Consider the following 14020-nt stretch of genomic DNA (forward strand, 5'->3'; position numbering starts at 1 on the left):
TTCTCCTTATAGGCGCTTCGTTAGAAAAGATGTGGCAGGAAGAGCTCTTCTTTCTGCCTCCTAGTCCATCTATATACCTCTTTTTGATCTTGTATCAAATGACCTGAGTTTTCTTTAGAAATAATTATTACACATCTTAAGCTGAGCTTTTCGGTGCTTGTTCAGTCTTTTGTTCTTGTCAGATAAGGGTAAGAAGTGTTCTCTCCACCAGAGAATTGTTTTTGGAGTTGATGGAGACTTAATCAAAGCTGAAAACTAAGTGAATCATCAGAACATATTTATAGGGATGAGAGTTTGTTCTCTCAGTCTGCTTCTGGATCTGCAGTCAAGGGTATGCCTGTAGTTGTTGGAAGTGTTACTTGGAGGTTTTCGTTCTTCTCCAGTAGATTTGTATATCTAATGAAAGAGGTCTTCTTTGTATTGGCATTTCTACTTTGTGAAAGGTATAGATTGCAGCTTCATAATTCGTGGAACCCTCTCTCTGAAGCAGCTCAATGGTAATAACACAAAAGCTATTTTAATGAGAGTTGTGGTCTATTCCTTTGCTATTTTGCTATCATTTAAGCAGGTAAATGGTCTACAGTTGGTATTAGTCTATAATCAAAACAAATCAACGAGGGAGACAGCAGTAACATGGAAAGCAAACTAATCAAAAATTTGGTCAAATTTGTTCCATCACTGGAGAAATAAAGATGAGATGGCTGAGCTGAGCAATAAAAAAGGCCTTGCTTGCTCAATCTTTTCCACAATAAAGAAATATGATGTTTAGATTACTTTTTTGGTACATTTTGTATGAAGCAAACACCAGCAGCTGATTTGCTTGAATTATCACTGGACATGGGAAGACAGCTGACTTTTCAAATGTAACAGAAAATGCCAACTGTCAGCGAGCCAATAAAGGTTTTCCTCCGGCAATCATACAGTGTATATCTTTACAGCAAAGGCTGCAATGTTGAACTTGTCCCTTAAGAGCAGCTACATACCATTATTATTGAATTATTTATGTCAGGTGTTCTATGTAAATAACTGGGAACTGAGAAAAAGCAAGACTTATATGTAAGTCATTGTGTTCACGCTGGATTAAAGCATCAGGGTCAATGTGGTGCACATATTTTGTGTCAAAATTGTGATTTGTTAATGACTTTTTCTACCATAAAAAGAAAAAACATTTTCCTGTGCAACATAGTGGAACAGATATATAAAGTATTCAGTATTGAAAATATTAAATTATAATACATACATTTTGTCACTGCCAATGCAGTCCACAAAATGGCCATTCTAGGCTGGTAACTTCTCTGTCTGCTTTTAAACAAACTCAAACATAACATGTGAATGATGTAAACAATACTGGTTTTGTTTGTTTGTTTTGCTGTTGAGAGTTTGTGCTTGTTGTCCTAATGTGCTTTTATATAATATTGTTCAATTTCTTGAGCCCCTACAAAGGAGCCGAGACGCCACAGAGTCACACTAGCTAGAAGTTGAAATTAACACAAATATAAGTATATTTTCAAGAAAAACATTTTAAAATACACCATGGATAAATAATATCTTGTGTGTTTACTGTCTTGACTGAAATATTGTCTTTCAGTGTTTGCTAGCTAACTAGCTATTCCGCTTCTTGCCATTGCCAAAGGCTAGACTGTTTTATTTTGAAAATCAAATCCGGAAGAAGTGTGTTGTCCGGTCTGTCTTGACCCGTTTAAGTCAGTTCGTCTGCATTCCTCTTGTCTCTCCACAGCCTGGTCGATAGAGATAGAAAGAAAGGGGGGAGAAAACACACATTATTATTCACAACCGTGTTGGATTTATATGAACCACGGAGTCGGTTCACACAGGACACATCAGGCCACGAAACATACCCCCGTCCAGGCGGCTCCATCGGACCTACAGTACCGAGAAAAAAAGACGTGTTTTTGTTGTTTAAAAACTAGACTTTGCGTAGATGTATTTGTATGTAGATGGGCTATCGAAAGGCAGAGCTGGCGAAACAGCCTACAGCCTTTTCACGGCGGATATCTCCTTTTTAAAAATGAGGATTTGCAAGATGGCTGATGACAGCTAGCCCCAACAAGGACAGAAACGCGACGTCCCCTTTAAGATCAGGAGGGTATATTTTTGTAATTTTATTAGTTGAATTTATAAATATGGCTGCCTGTAGAAATTATGACCACAGCCTTTATTAGCAACGACCGTCCTTGTCTGAAAACGGACTCTGTTTGGTGTTTATATGTACCTGTGCAATGGTAAAAAATGGTGAGGTGACGTCTGAGGTAATTTACGCGATTTAATCGAGATAAGGAAGTAGATCAGTATGTTGTTGGCTAAAGGCTGAGGCTTCAGTTGGTGTGTAAGGTGGAGACCAATGAAAAACCATATGGTACATCTGAGAAATGGTGATAACAATCTTTGTGTGAGGAGATATTTGATAGATGTGTTGGATGGGGGGGGGGGAGCAAACTGCTCTGCAACAGCAGCCAACATTCCTGCGGATCCTAAAACCCTTTGTTTTGTGCGCAGGAGCTGGACTGGACCATTAAAACGATTAACTATGCAGTAAACAGCCTCGAAATGATGGCCTGGGTATGATTTTCAGTTTAATGAGATTAAAAGGCCTTTGTTGTCGACAGCAAACTGGCAGAAAAGCTGAGGCCTTGTGTACAGATATGCGAACTGTGCCCCATAGCAGTCGTTATTCATCAAATAGAAATGTCGTTTTTTACGTCTAAATGAAGGACCGGATGTACCAGTGTTTTTTCATTTGATCACTTAAGCTGCGTTTCTTGTCTACTGCCAAACCCTTGCGTGTTGTGTGTGTAATTAAACTGCTGTTAGAGGCTCCTCAGATACTTATGATTCAGCGGACAAAAGCATTGCGCTGCGTTGTGATTATCGAGGGAATCAAGCGTCCTTGAAGTCCTGATAAAAACAGATTCAGGTTTTTAAAAGCGTCCTGCGTGTGAATGGTAATCAGGGTGTGGACTCGACCAGTCCTTTCTCGTGCTTTTCATGCTTCGTTTGTTGGTCTGAATTGGTCCACAGTCAATCATAATCCGACGTTTAAGTGTGTGTGTTGGGAGGGAGGGGGGGGGGACTCTTTAAGGTAAGGGCCTGAGCAGGCAGCAGTAAAGATCAAGAGTCCTTTCATGTGTCACACAGAGATGGATTCGTCTCCTGCTTGAATGTTATTGTGTAGATATTGAATTCTCTGTGCCTTGTTTGCATTTCCATGGCTTGTCTGTAGCAGACAGGCTTTTTGCGTCAAGCAGGCTTATAAACACACACAGAAGCTCTGAGGGCTCATTTAGAGGAAAGGAAAGCACCGTTTCCTGTAATCGGTATAACGTCAGCCCCTGTATTTATGTGTGGAAATCACCAAGGTGTTGTCATCTTTGCCTGGAGCATCCTCAAGTTTCTGGAATTTGCCTTCATGCTGCATTAATAAGCAATACTCATCATCTGTCAGGGAGATTCATCTAATTTGGCCACTGGGTTGGCACACAAAGACTGATCTTTAAGGACAGCCTCGGGTCCTTTTATCTCGTTGTCACAGCTGATTTTGAGAGCGTGTCGGGTTTCGTTTGAGAGACTGAGGCCTAGAGGTCTGGAAGAAGTGGAAAACTCTTAGTGTATGCCTGCCTGCACCATGATGGCCTCTGACATGGCTGAGACGTGGAGGAACTGTTTTGAGGAGGAGCTCATCTGTCCCATTTGCCTGCACGTGTTCTCGGATCCCATCCAGCTGCCCTGCAAGCACAACTTCTGCCGGGGCTGCATCAGCGAGGCCTGGGCCAAAGACTCCTCGCTGGCTCGCTGCCCTGAGTGCAATCATGCTTACACCCAGAAGCCCAGCCTAGAGAAGAACCACAAACTGTCCAACATAGTCGAGAAGTACAACGCCCTGAGCGTGGAGAAGGCCACCACGCCGGCCCTGCAGTGCATCCTGTGCCGCCGAGGCCCGCCACTCCCCGCAGTGAAGGTGTGCCTGCGCTGCAACGCCCCGTGCTGCCAGTCCCACGTCCAGACACACCTGCAGCAGCCGTGCTCGGCCCTCGGGCACCTGTTGGTGGAGGCGGAGGCGGTGAAGGCCTGGACCTGCCCGCAGCATGACGAGTACAGGCTGTACCACTGCGAGGCCGAACAGACGGCAGTGTGTCAGTACTGCTGCTTTGCCCGCTGCCACCCCAGCCACGGCCACGCGGTCACTGACGTGGAGCTGCGACGCAACGACATCAGAGTAAGTATTTTATTTTGTCTTATTCATGCTCAGAAAGACACAGCAGGACGTACAAATGGGTCTGAAATGTTTGATTTTTAAAAGGAAACTAATGTTCTGACCTAAGAATGACCGAAACTCTTTGGTTCTACGTCACCATTTTTTGTGACATACCTCTTCTTTTACGACTTGCTGACATGACACGGACTAAACCATTAATCGAGAAAGTACTCATTTGCTGCAGCTCTACTTGCAAGAATTTGTCTGTTCATCAGTGATCAATAAGTGTTGCCTAAGTGCATTTGTAATGGCATCACAGGAGCCAGCAAGGTCATTTTTCATCCTCTGTGTAGTCCTCAAATGTCAACAGAAGAAGAGACATATTTTAATGTGTCTTATTGAAGAACTGAAGTACGATCTGTTGTGAAATATATTTAGAGAAACGGTCAGTCAGAATTTCCTGCTTTTTTTTTTTTTTTTTTTTTTTTGGAGCGTTTCGACTCTATCTTGAATTTTTTTCAGTTGTGATCCATCCCAGCCTTCGTTCTCATCTGTTGGAATGACAAACAATGCAGTCAAGGGTGGAACAATGAGGGGCCCTCAGCGGGCCTTATCTCCCCAGCACAGGTGCATCCGAGCTCAGGGATCGCCAGTTGTGAGAGGGGGAGGTGGGTGGGTCGGAGTGAAGTCGAGGGGAAGGCGGATTAAAGTGATTTGTCACTTGCTTCTGCAGTCTACTTGGGTTGTTTTTTTATTTTTTATTTATTAACCTTCCTCCTTCTGGGGCTTTGGTGTTCACTGTCTCTGGTTTCAACAGGAGGTCAGTCAGTAAAACCATGATGGTGTCACTACTGGCTGATTCATTTAGTTCACCCAACACCCTCTTTAGGTGTCAGCCATGGTGTGTAAGGGTGTATTTCCTGTTGGTAAAGCTATGACTCAGCTTTATATTTCTTTAAATAGTCACTTGGGAAACAAATGTTGCCAAAAAAACTTTAAACTCAAAGAGCTGTGATGAGTCATTTCTAGTTTGACATTTAGCAGTTGAAAATTAAACTTTATCAGGGTGTGTAAATAAGCAACGAGAGCAGTATCCCTAATGATTTATTATCGTTTGCATTGGACTGACTCTGACTATCATTCCCATCATTATGGGACGTTTTTCTGTGTCTGCAAAGGAAATTAGCTGAGATATCTGCGTTGTGGCGTCTTCGTTAAAGTAAAAAAATCTAAAAGTTTTAGAAATAATGACCAAAACTAGTGTGTTTTTCTGAATTAGTAATTGTTGTTAGTTTGTGACACGACCAACTAACCCACCAGCACCTGGATCTTTTTCAGGTTTCACAGGTCGAGGAGTATTCATGTGTTCACCGTACACACCCGTGAATAGAAACATGCCCGATTAGTGTTTTCTCGTGTGCAGCGTTTCTGAAGTTGGTTTCTGATTTGCTTGATATTTACATGGAAACCCAGCTCCTTCCACTGGTTTCCATACAGATTTCTCCCATTTCCCAGAACCAGTTTGGTTTGTTTGCCTTTTAAAAACAACTGCATGTATCCACCAGTTACGGAGTCTAAAAGGTATTAGACATGCTGTATGTTCGGCATTCTCCTCTCCTTCACATTTTAGAGATCGGGAAAATGTCAAATCAGTCATCGGAAATAATGCGAAAGCTATCATTGATCTGCAAATGATCTTTTAAATTAAAGGATTATTTATTTAGCCAAGAAAAGCAGCAGTTTACTGCAGTCCAGGGTGATCTTATCCAATGAACTTGGTATCAGATTTTCTAATCGTTTAAACAACAACACAGCTGCATTGATTGTGAGTTTTAGTATTTTATGATGTTGCACACATTCGCCACACTGGGACTTGAACGGCATGAACTGTCCGTGCTGAAATGTCCTTCTCGGGTTGTCGGACATCTAAGAGGTGATTTTAACTTTAGTTAAAGTGTTTTTGACAAAAAAAAAAAATTAAATCACTCCATTAAAAACTTTAACATAAAGACCATTTTAGATCCATTTATAAAGGCATAAAGCCCATCTGCTCCTGAATGTTCTAAAACAAAAAAAAGGCTCAGATGTGTCTGATCTCAGTGGCTTTCACCTCTTTTGAATGATTTCATGCTATAAATGTGTTCAAATTACAGGATGTTTTAGTTTTTTTTCCATCTTGATAGTGACTACCCGCACATCCTTCATGATAAATGTAATTAAAGCGCACACACGGTCACACCGCCCTGCAGCCCCCACCCAAACCCAATTCAGCTCCCTCACACCCTCCACCAGCCACCTCTGGCAAGGGCCGACCTTCCCCGTGGCCCTCCTCTCCTGCTCTGGTGGCTCTGATGGAAAAGACACTGTGTGGAAATGACAGCTAAAAAGCACCCTCTCCTCTTTTAAACCCCCCCCCCCCCCCGGAAAGGTATCCCATACATGTGGTTGGATACCCATCCACCCCCTCTGCAAAGCTTCAAGTCCTTCAACCCTGCCCCCCACCCCCGGCTTCTGCTCAGAGCCTAACTCAATCAGTCAGCACAACCAGGTCACCGTCCCGGATCTAACCATGCCGACTGTGAGTGTGCGTGTGTGTCTGTGTGTGTGTGAGAGAGATATCTAGGGCAACCATTCCCAACCATGTGCTGCTGAGGCCCAAGAGTATGCAGGTTTTCATTCCTGTCAGGCTCTAAAGCAGCTGATCACTAATGATAAAATCAGCTGCTGTTGGTTGGAATGACTGGACAGTGATGATGATGATGATGGCATGCGAACAAGCCTTCAGTTTGAGAGGAACAACTGATCGTTCACTTTTAGACCGATGACGACTCTCGGTCCAATCCCTTTTGAGACTGGTGGGTGTTTTCCAGTAATTTTTAGGAAGGATTTCTTTCTTTCGAGTGGAGGAATCTGATGACTTTGGAGATTTTTTTTATCTAGTGGCACCGTTACACTTTGGTTCTGGACTGAATTGTCTTTACAAACATTTAAAGGATTACCATAAAATCAGTATCCTATTCAGAGTAAATTTCAAGATACTGCACTGATCATCAGTTTGTCAACATATAAACAGATATTTAGCTATTTTTCTCTTTCTGTTTGACCCAGTTTTTTTTTTTTTGCTAAACATTTGCTGGTTCCAGCTTTGCTAATGTGAACACTTTATAATTTTGCTAGTTATATCCTCGGAGCTAGTCGGAAGTCTAAATCTGATCAGTCTGCTTATTTTTATCTCTTCTGTGCCATTGCTTAAAAAGTCAAATTAATAAATATCACAGCTGCTGATATGGCAGAGAAAAATAATCTTTCAATACAATAATTACAGTAATCGTCTCAATAAGTCAGCCGATCGGTTTCTGCTACGCGGTGGTGTAAAATATCCGGTCCTCCAGCTGTGTCTCTGGGCATGTGTGGCTCAGCTGGAGAGAAGGCAGAGGACAGGTGTGACGTCATGAAGTGTCCACACTTTTTAGGAATCTGTGGGTGACGAGTGCAACATCTCAGCGGGTGATGACTATTGGGTGCAAAGAGAACTACCTCCTATTCAAAGAAGCACCTGCAAGCCACGTTCGGGTCCACAGATCTAATGCTTGGGCCCTTTGAGGAGGAGAGGGGATCCCTGTGTAACTAACTGGCTCTACTTTCTGGTTCAGGTTTGTCAAAAAGGGCTCACAGAGGTGCTAACTCAGTTTCAGACTTTCATTGATATTTTTCCTTACGTTGAATATTAACGGCGGTGTTTAGGAAAAACTGCGACCTTCTGACTCTTAGGGAGCAACTTGAAGGATTGCTGATGTCACGTCTTTATTATTGACACAGGCTGAGCAGAACGAAAAGTTTTTGGCCGAGCGCTCCTCTGCTGCTGCTCACGTGCCATCATCATCATCCCAGAAATAACAGGCGCTGTTGCCACAACATTACCACGACGCACAAAGCTGGTGAAATCCACGTGTTTCAGGAAGAAAAGGACAGGACAGTGGAGAGGAGGAGCACCGAGGGGAGAGCAGAGCTGCTGGAGCTTTTTCTCCCATTTATCCATCTGAGCCTGCCGCCCCCAGCTCCCCCAACGTTGGTCCTCACTCAGTAATGCAAACACAAAATAGCTGTTGGTTGCTATGACAGCATCCCCCCTCCTTCCTCCCCCGCAGGGATTGTGTGTTGGATGGAGACTAAATTAGCCAGCTCCCGGATTCTAATATCTCTGGTATGGGGAGGGGACGCTAGTGGCGAACTGAGGTCATGAGACTGAGACTTTTCTTTCCTTTCCCTCCTCTCAGCAAAACCTGTTAAGACAACAGGAGCGTGTGGAGGAGCGAGTGCAGGAGATCGAAGAACAGCTTTGCAAGCTCGACTCCGACAAGTGTGTGGTGGAGGTAAGTTCAAGGCAGCGCTTTGCTCTGCGGGCAGTTGGACCACATTTTTCACACAACATTATGTAATGCTCTTTCACTGTGAGTAGAGTGATTTATTTATTTTTTGTTTGTTCGTTCCACAGGACCGGGTGTGTGAGCTGAAAGAGGAGGTGCGCCTGCAGTACCAGCGAATGCACCAGCTCCTGGAGGAGGATCTGGGCCATACGTTGGAGGCTCTGGATCGGGCTCAGGCTCGGTTTTGTCAGGAAAATGCTGCCCAGGTTTTGGCTTTGGGAGAGCAGCGCCACGAAGCCCAGAAGCTGCTGAGCTCCATCCACACAGCCTTCAGTAAGGCGGAGGAGCTGAGCTTCATGAAAAACACCAAGCCCGTTAAAATCCTCACAGACAGGTCAGAGAGGAGTTGTGTACGGTTTTCGGTTTACTTTTCTGATACTGGATCTTTTGTGAACGAGCAGTGCTTCCAACCCTTCTTATCATGAGTTTTACACATCTCTTGGCATCTTTTTTCAGGTCTCAGGCATGTGTGGGCAGCAGTCTCCCTCCTTACAAAGTCGGGAATCTAAACTCTAAAGTGTTCATCTCTGAGATCTCAAAAAGAGAGAAGAGCTTAAAAAGAACACTCGAAGGTAAAAACTCAACCAGTCGGCTTCAATGCAGAGCATTACAGCAATGTTTTTGCTTTAATCACCACTCATATCCTCTCATTTCACACTTTTTTCCTCTCTCAGCTCCCCTCACGCCTCCGTCGACGTTCCTGCAGTCTGTTCCTGCGTTTCCCAGCGGTCAGAGCTCCGGCTCTGGGGCAGAGAAACGGAAACATTCCAATGCCTTCCCAGAGGGAAATGGGAGCGCTGGAAAAACCGCCGCTCCAGGTTTTAAAGACTCATCTTCCTCTTCTTCATCATCTTCCTCATCGTTAGCCAAACAGCCCTACCTGGGCTCTGGTTCTGCCTCTGGAGAAGGTCAGTCCACCAATCAGCAGCCTCTCGGCCCCTGTGCCCCGCCTCACATCAGCGAGAGCGGCGGCACAGGAAGCGGAAGTGGCTCGTTGACCAACCACCATTCCAGCTCCGTGTTCGGTTCCTCACACTTTCCTCCCGGAGGCAGCAGCTCCTCGCACTCCTCCCAGCAAGCCGTGCTCCCTCAGTACGGTGGCCGCAAAATCCTAGTGTGTACTATGGATAACTGCTACTGCTCCGGAGTGCCCTCTGTGTCGGGCCACCGCAGCCATCCTCCATACCCACGCTCGGGCTCCTTTCCCTGGGTCAGCCCTCAGGACTATCCCCCTCCTCCTGGTTTGGCCTCTGGAGGTCCGTCCATGCAGGGCTTGGCAGTGAGGGACTGGATAGATGCCTCACAGACGCACAGACATGCAGATTTCTATGGGCTGTATGGACAGCCTTCCACAAAGCACTACGTCACCAGTTAACAGAGCAGATACACACACACACACACACACACACACACTTGATAATGGAGACAGGCACCAAAATAGCACACCTTTACCGTCTTATTAACTTGGGGGGGTGGGGTTGCAGTTACACTATACACACACATTAGAATAAATGTTTATATCTGAACACACTGAGCTAGAACATGTACACACATTCGGGGGGCAGGGTTTATCTGTTTTTAGTTTCCTTCATTTTCAGTCAGTGGTTCACGTAGTGTATTATAGGTGAAACGGATAAGCAGCCAGCTGCTCACTCTGGCACAGCTCGGCTCAGTATTTAACACATAAATAAGAAATAATGAGGAGTGGCCTGCAGAGGGGAGGATGACATGCGTCTTTTTATTTATAGAGTAGGAGACTGATCGATTGAAAATGAACTCTTATTGGAAAATCTTCTCATGCTTCTTCAAGGCTTCTCACTGAGGCTAAAGGGAAAAGGGATAATACCGTGCAGTGTTGAGCTGTCCGGGTTCAGCTCAGTGATATAATTGCCCCTCCAGTTATACTGAGGCCAATTGCCTTACGTTATTAGCTTCATATTTTTCTCCACATAGCTGACTTTGTTTGATAGATCCTTTAAAGAGGGACTGCACACCTTTTGTGTCTCTTGATTTTTATCATCTTGGCACTTCTTCCTTTCTTTGCTGAGTTCAGGGATGGATCGTACAGCTTGAACACAAAATGCTCTTCCATGGAATACCCACAGTGTACTTGTGGGCGCCTTCTATGCCAGGACTACAGATGCTGACCCCCAGACGGATGACAGAGTTGCGTCTGAAGGGCTGGTTGACTCCAGGCCTCTGTGTTTTTGAGAATTTAGCCCTTTTACTCGTTACTCCTTCCTACAACCACAGAAGGACAGAAAATCTTAAAAAGACTGTTTCCGTTTAGTGATTACTATAGCTTTGTGTTATTTGGTACATCGATATGTATCATACTTGTCCACAGAGACTATTTGATTGTAGAGAAAAGGGCAAGACTGAACTGACCAAACCAATCAAGCATCTGGACAATGTGATGATGCTGTAATTGTACTTCCTGCAGGGCAAAGATGTCACTTCCTCTCAATAAGCACACAAGTTCTTGGCTTCCTGTTTGCTGCTGAAAGCATGCAAGGAAGAGAGATTTTTTTTTTTAAAGCACTCATTAAAAAAAAGAGGGGGGAAACTGCAAGCCGTCTTAAAATGAGTGTATGGAAGAAACAACGTGGGAGGAACTTTTTTCACGAACTTTTTCTTAAAGAGCAAGACTCCACAGAGAGTTGAAAGCAACGGTTCATCGTCCTAAAAGGGAGCTGTTACAACACCCGACATTAAGAGGAAAAAAAAAAAAGTATCTTTTTTTGTAAATATTTTGTGAAATGAAAAAATTACAGATGTGATTTGGAGAAGGGTTCCAAATAAACAAAACAAATTTAACCTGGTCTCTGTCGTTGACTCTCCCAAGTGAAAATCCCATCAACTCATTTTAAAGAAAAAGGTGGTCAAATTTTCTATTTTTGTTATAGCAAATAAATCTCAAAAAAAAGAAAGAAAATCAACGGTGTGTAAGTACTTGAACGCATCCCGTTTCAACTTTGTGCTACGCAGTGTGAAGCCCATTTGTTCCTATGAAAGATGTAAATCCTCATATGAAAGATGTAAATACTACTTCTTCTTTCGACCTCTCCCTTTATCAGGGGTCGCCACATGATTGGCACGTTTTACACCGGATGCCCTTCCTGACACAACCCTCACCATTTATCCAGGCTTGGGGACAATTTAGAGTCACCAATTAACCTAACATGTATGTTTTTGGGGAGAACCAAAACCCATGCACACACAGGGAGAACAAACTCCCTTATGATCTTTGGTATGCATGCAAAACACTTAACTGCATTTTGGAGTTCGCAATTTGCCTCAAGTAGATTGAAAGAAAAATTTGAATTTTGCAGTGGATTTTGAAGAGACCTCTGCTTGTATCGGGAGGTTGGCTAAATAAATTAGCCACTTTGCTATTTTTATAGTTAAGCTAATAATAGTCCTTTGAATACATTTTAATGCAAAAAGTTCAAAAGCAAATTTAACCAATTTTTTTTACTGAGTAGATGGATTTCTAACCGAGCAATGGCGAGCGCATTTATGTAGTTTATGCGTCTTAAAGGTTTTCAAAGCAAGTTCTTTAATTTGTATTGTGCCTCTTTTCTACATGACATGTATTTTGTCCATAATACCGTATGTATAGACTGTACACCTTGGTGCTTAATGTTAGGAAATATGTTCCTCTTTGGGTGGATGAAAACTACCTTGCAGCAATTGGAAAAAGCTAATTGTTGTTGTTTTCCTATCCAGTTTCATCAAATTTGCACATGAAGTAATTGTGACAGAACTATACTAACATTACATGGGGAGAAACAAGTTCGAGTCCATTTTTTGTTAAAAACAAAGAAAAAAAAAAAGTATAAAATGTAGTAATCAGTTTGACTCTTCAAGCCTTAATTTAGCCGCTTTTTTGGCATACATCTATCTAAAATTTGCCAAATTGGAATTTTTTGTCTTGTTCACAAACACCTCATGCGTATGCAAGTCATTCAGCAGTTTATTAATTCCTCTGGAAATCTCCAATAGATGTGTGAAATTCTGCCTTCAACGGTTTCCATTCCTTTGAGAAATTTAAAATGATTTTTAACTACTGCGATCGATTTTTAAGAAGCCCATACCGTGTCGCAGGAAAGTGAAAAAACAAACTGACAAATATGCTAACAAACTGCTAGCTTGACTTTGAAACAGACCCTAACCCTACCTTAATACATTTAAAGTGAAAAAACATAGTCATAGCTGGTTAACATGGGTATTAAACAGGTTGGAAGCTGTGTAACAGAACCCCGGAGATTTTCAGGAGGCTTTGCACACATTGTGGTACAGATCTTTTCTCAGCTGCTGTTTGCACATGCACTTCACAGCAGGAGATTTTCTGCTGGAGATGCACCCTCATAGAACTGTAGGTTCCCTCCAACTGTCTGTACAAAAATCAATTATTAGTGCCAGCAGACATTATAAGCGTTTCTTCAATCATTGACTAGTTTTTATTATGTTGTACTGGAAGGGTCAACATTTTGCAGGTGCAGTGGAGATACTAGGCTACATTCACCCTGCAGGCAAAAGTGGCCCAAATCTGACTTTTTGCACATTTGTACCCATATCTGATTCTTTTTTATGACAGTCTGAACAGCACATATCCGATTTTTTTTTCAAATCAGACCCAGCCCATTTTCATACGTGGTCCTAAATCGGACACATATCTGATGTTATAAACAAGTCGCATTTTATCGGACTTTCATGTCATTGAAGTTAAACAAAGGTCCCAATTCTGTGCCGGAGAGGGCGGGACGCGGCAAGATAAAACCGACAAAACAAGCATGGCAGACGCCCTTGATGGCGCTAGTCAGTGGAAAGAAAAAGAGGTTTTGGACCCAATCAAAATCCTCATAACTTTATTGGCTCCGACTGACACTGACACGTGTAGCATCCATTTTTACTTGTGCGTGTGACGTCACATCTTCTTCTGTGCATGTGGGTCACATCCGTAGAGCCGTAGACTGTTAACAGTGAGGGTCGCATTTAAATTACAGTGTGAACAACCACGCAAAAAAATTGTATCTCAGCAACAAAATAGAATTAAGACCTGCAGTGTGAACGTAGCTGAAGAAGTTTTCAGTGGTTTTAATTTTCCATGTGACCGTCTTAATTTTAACAGTTTAAAAATAGAGACAAATAGCTGCTTAAAATGTAGAATTTGGTGGCAGATTTGGAACTGGGCATGGCAATATTTATTTGGCATAAATAGATGCTATGTGGTAATATTGACATGGTTTACAGCTAAGCCCATTACAGGAACATGAACTGAAGTCACTGTTTCATGTACATGAGTCTACTCATGCTTCACAGTGCTGTTAGCATGGCTACAAGGTTCTGTGTCACAAAAGAATAAGGCTATTGCTAT

The 14020-nt window shown here is 43.0% G+C and overlaps 1 protein-coding gene across 1 annotated transcript; it reads left to right on the forward strand.

The window, feature by feature from the left end:
• Positions 1-1675: 1675 nt before the first annotated feature.
• Positions 1676-11457, forward strand: trim8b (tripartite motif containing 8b). Its single transcript, XM_072373950.1, has 5 exons — positions 1676-4234; positions 8491-8586; positions 8709-8974; positions 9097-9212; positions 9315-11457. The coding sequence occupies exons 1-5, from the start codon at positions 3629-3631 to the stop codon at positions 10013-10015; spliced, it is 1785 nt and encodes a 594-aa protein (XP_072230051.1). The 5' UTR covers positions 1676-3628; the 3' UTR covers positions 10016-11457.
• The last annotated feature ends 2563 nt before the right edge of the window (positions 11458-14020 follow it).

This window comes from Leuresthes tenuis, unplaced genomic scaffold (assembly GCF_036924035.1).
Source record: "Leuresthes tenuis unplaced genomic scaffold, fLeuTen1.0.hap1 SCAF_20, whole genome shotgun sequence".
Lineage (NCBI taxonomy): Eukaryota > Metazoa > Chordata > Actinopteri > Atheriniformes > Atherinopsidae > Leuresthes > Leuresthes tenuis.

Excerpts from the sequence above, each read along its gene's own strand:
- trim8b (XM_072373950.1), top strand. The coding sequence starts at position 3,629 with ATGCCTGCCTGCACCATGATGGCCTCTGACATGGCTGAGACGTGGAGG. Across the intron at positions 4,235-8,490 it reads TGCGACGCAACGACATCAGA|CAAAACCTGTTAAGACAACA; the intron begins GTAAGTATTTTA and ends CCCTCCTCTCAG. Across the intron at positions 8,587-8,708 it reads CCGACAAGTGTGTGGTGGAG|GACCGGGTGTGTGAGCTGAA; the intron begins GTAAGTTCAAGG and ends TTCGTTCCACAG.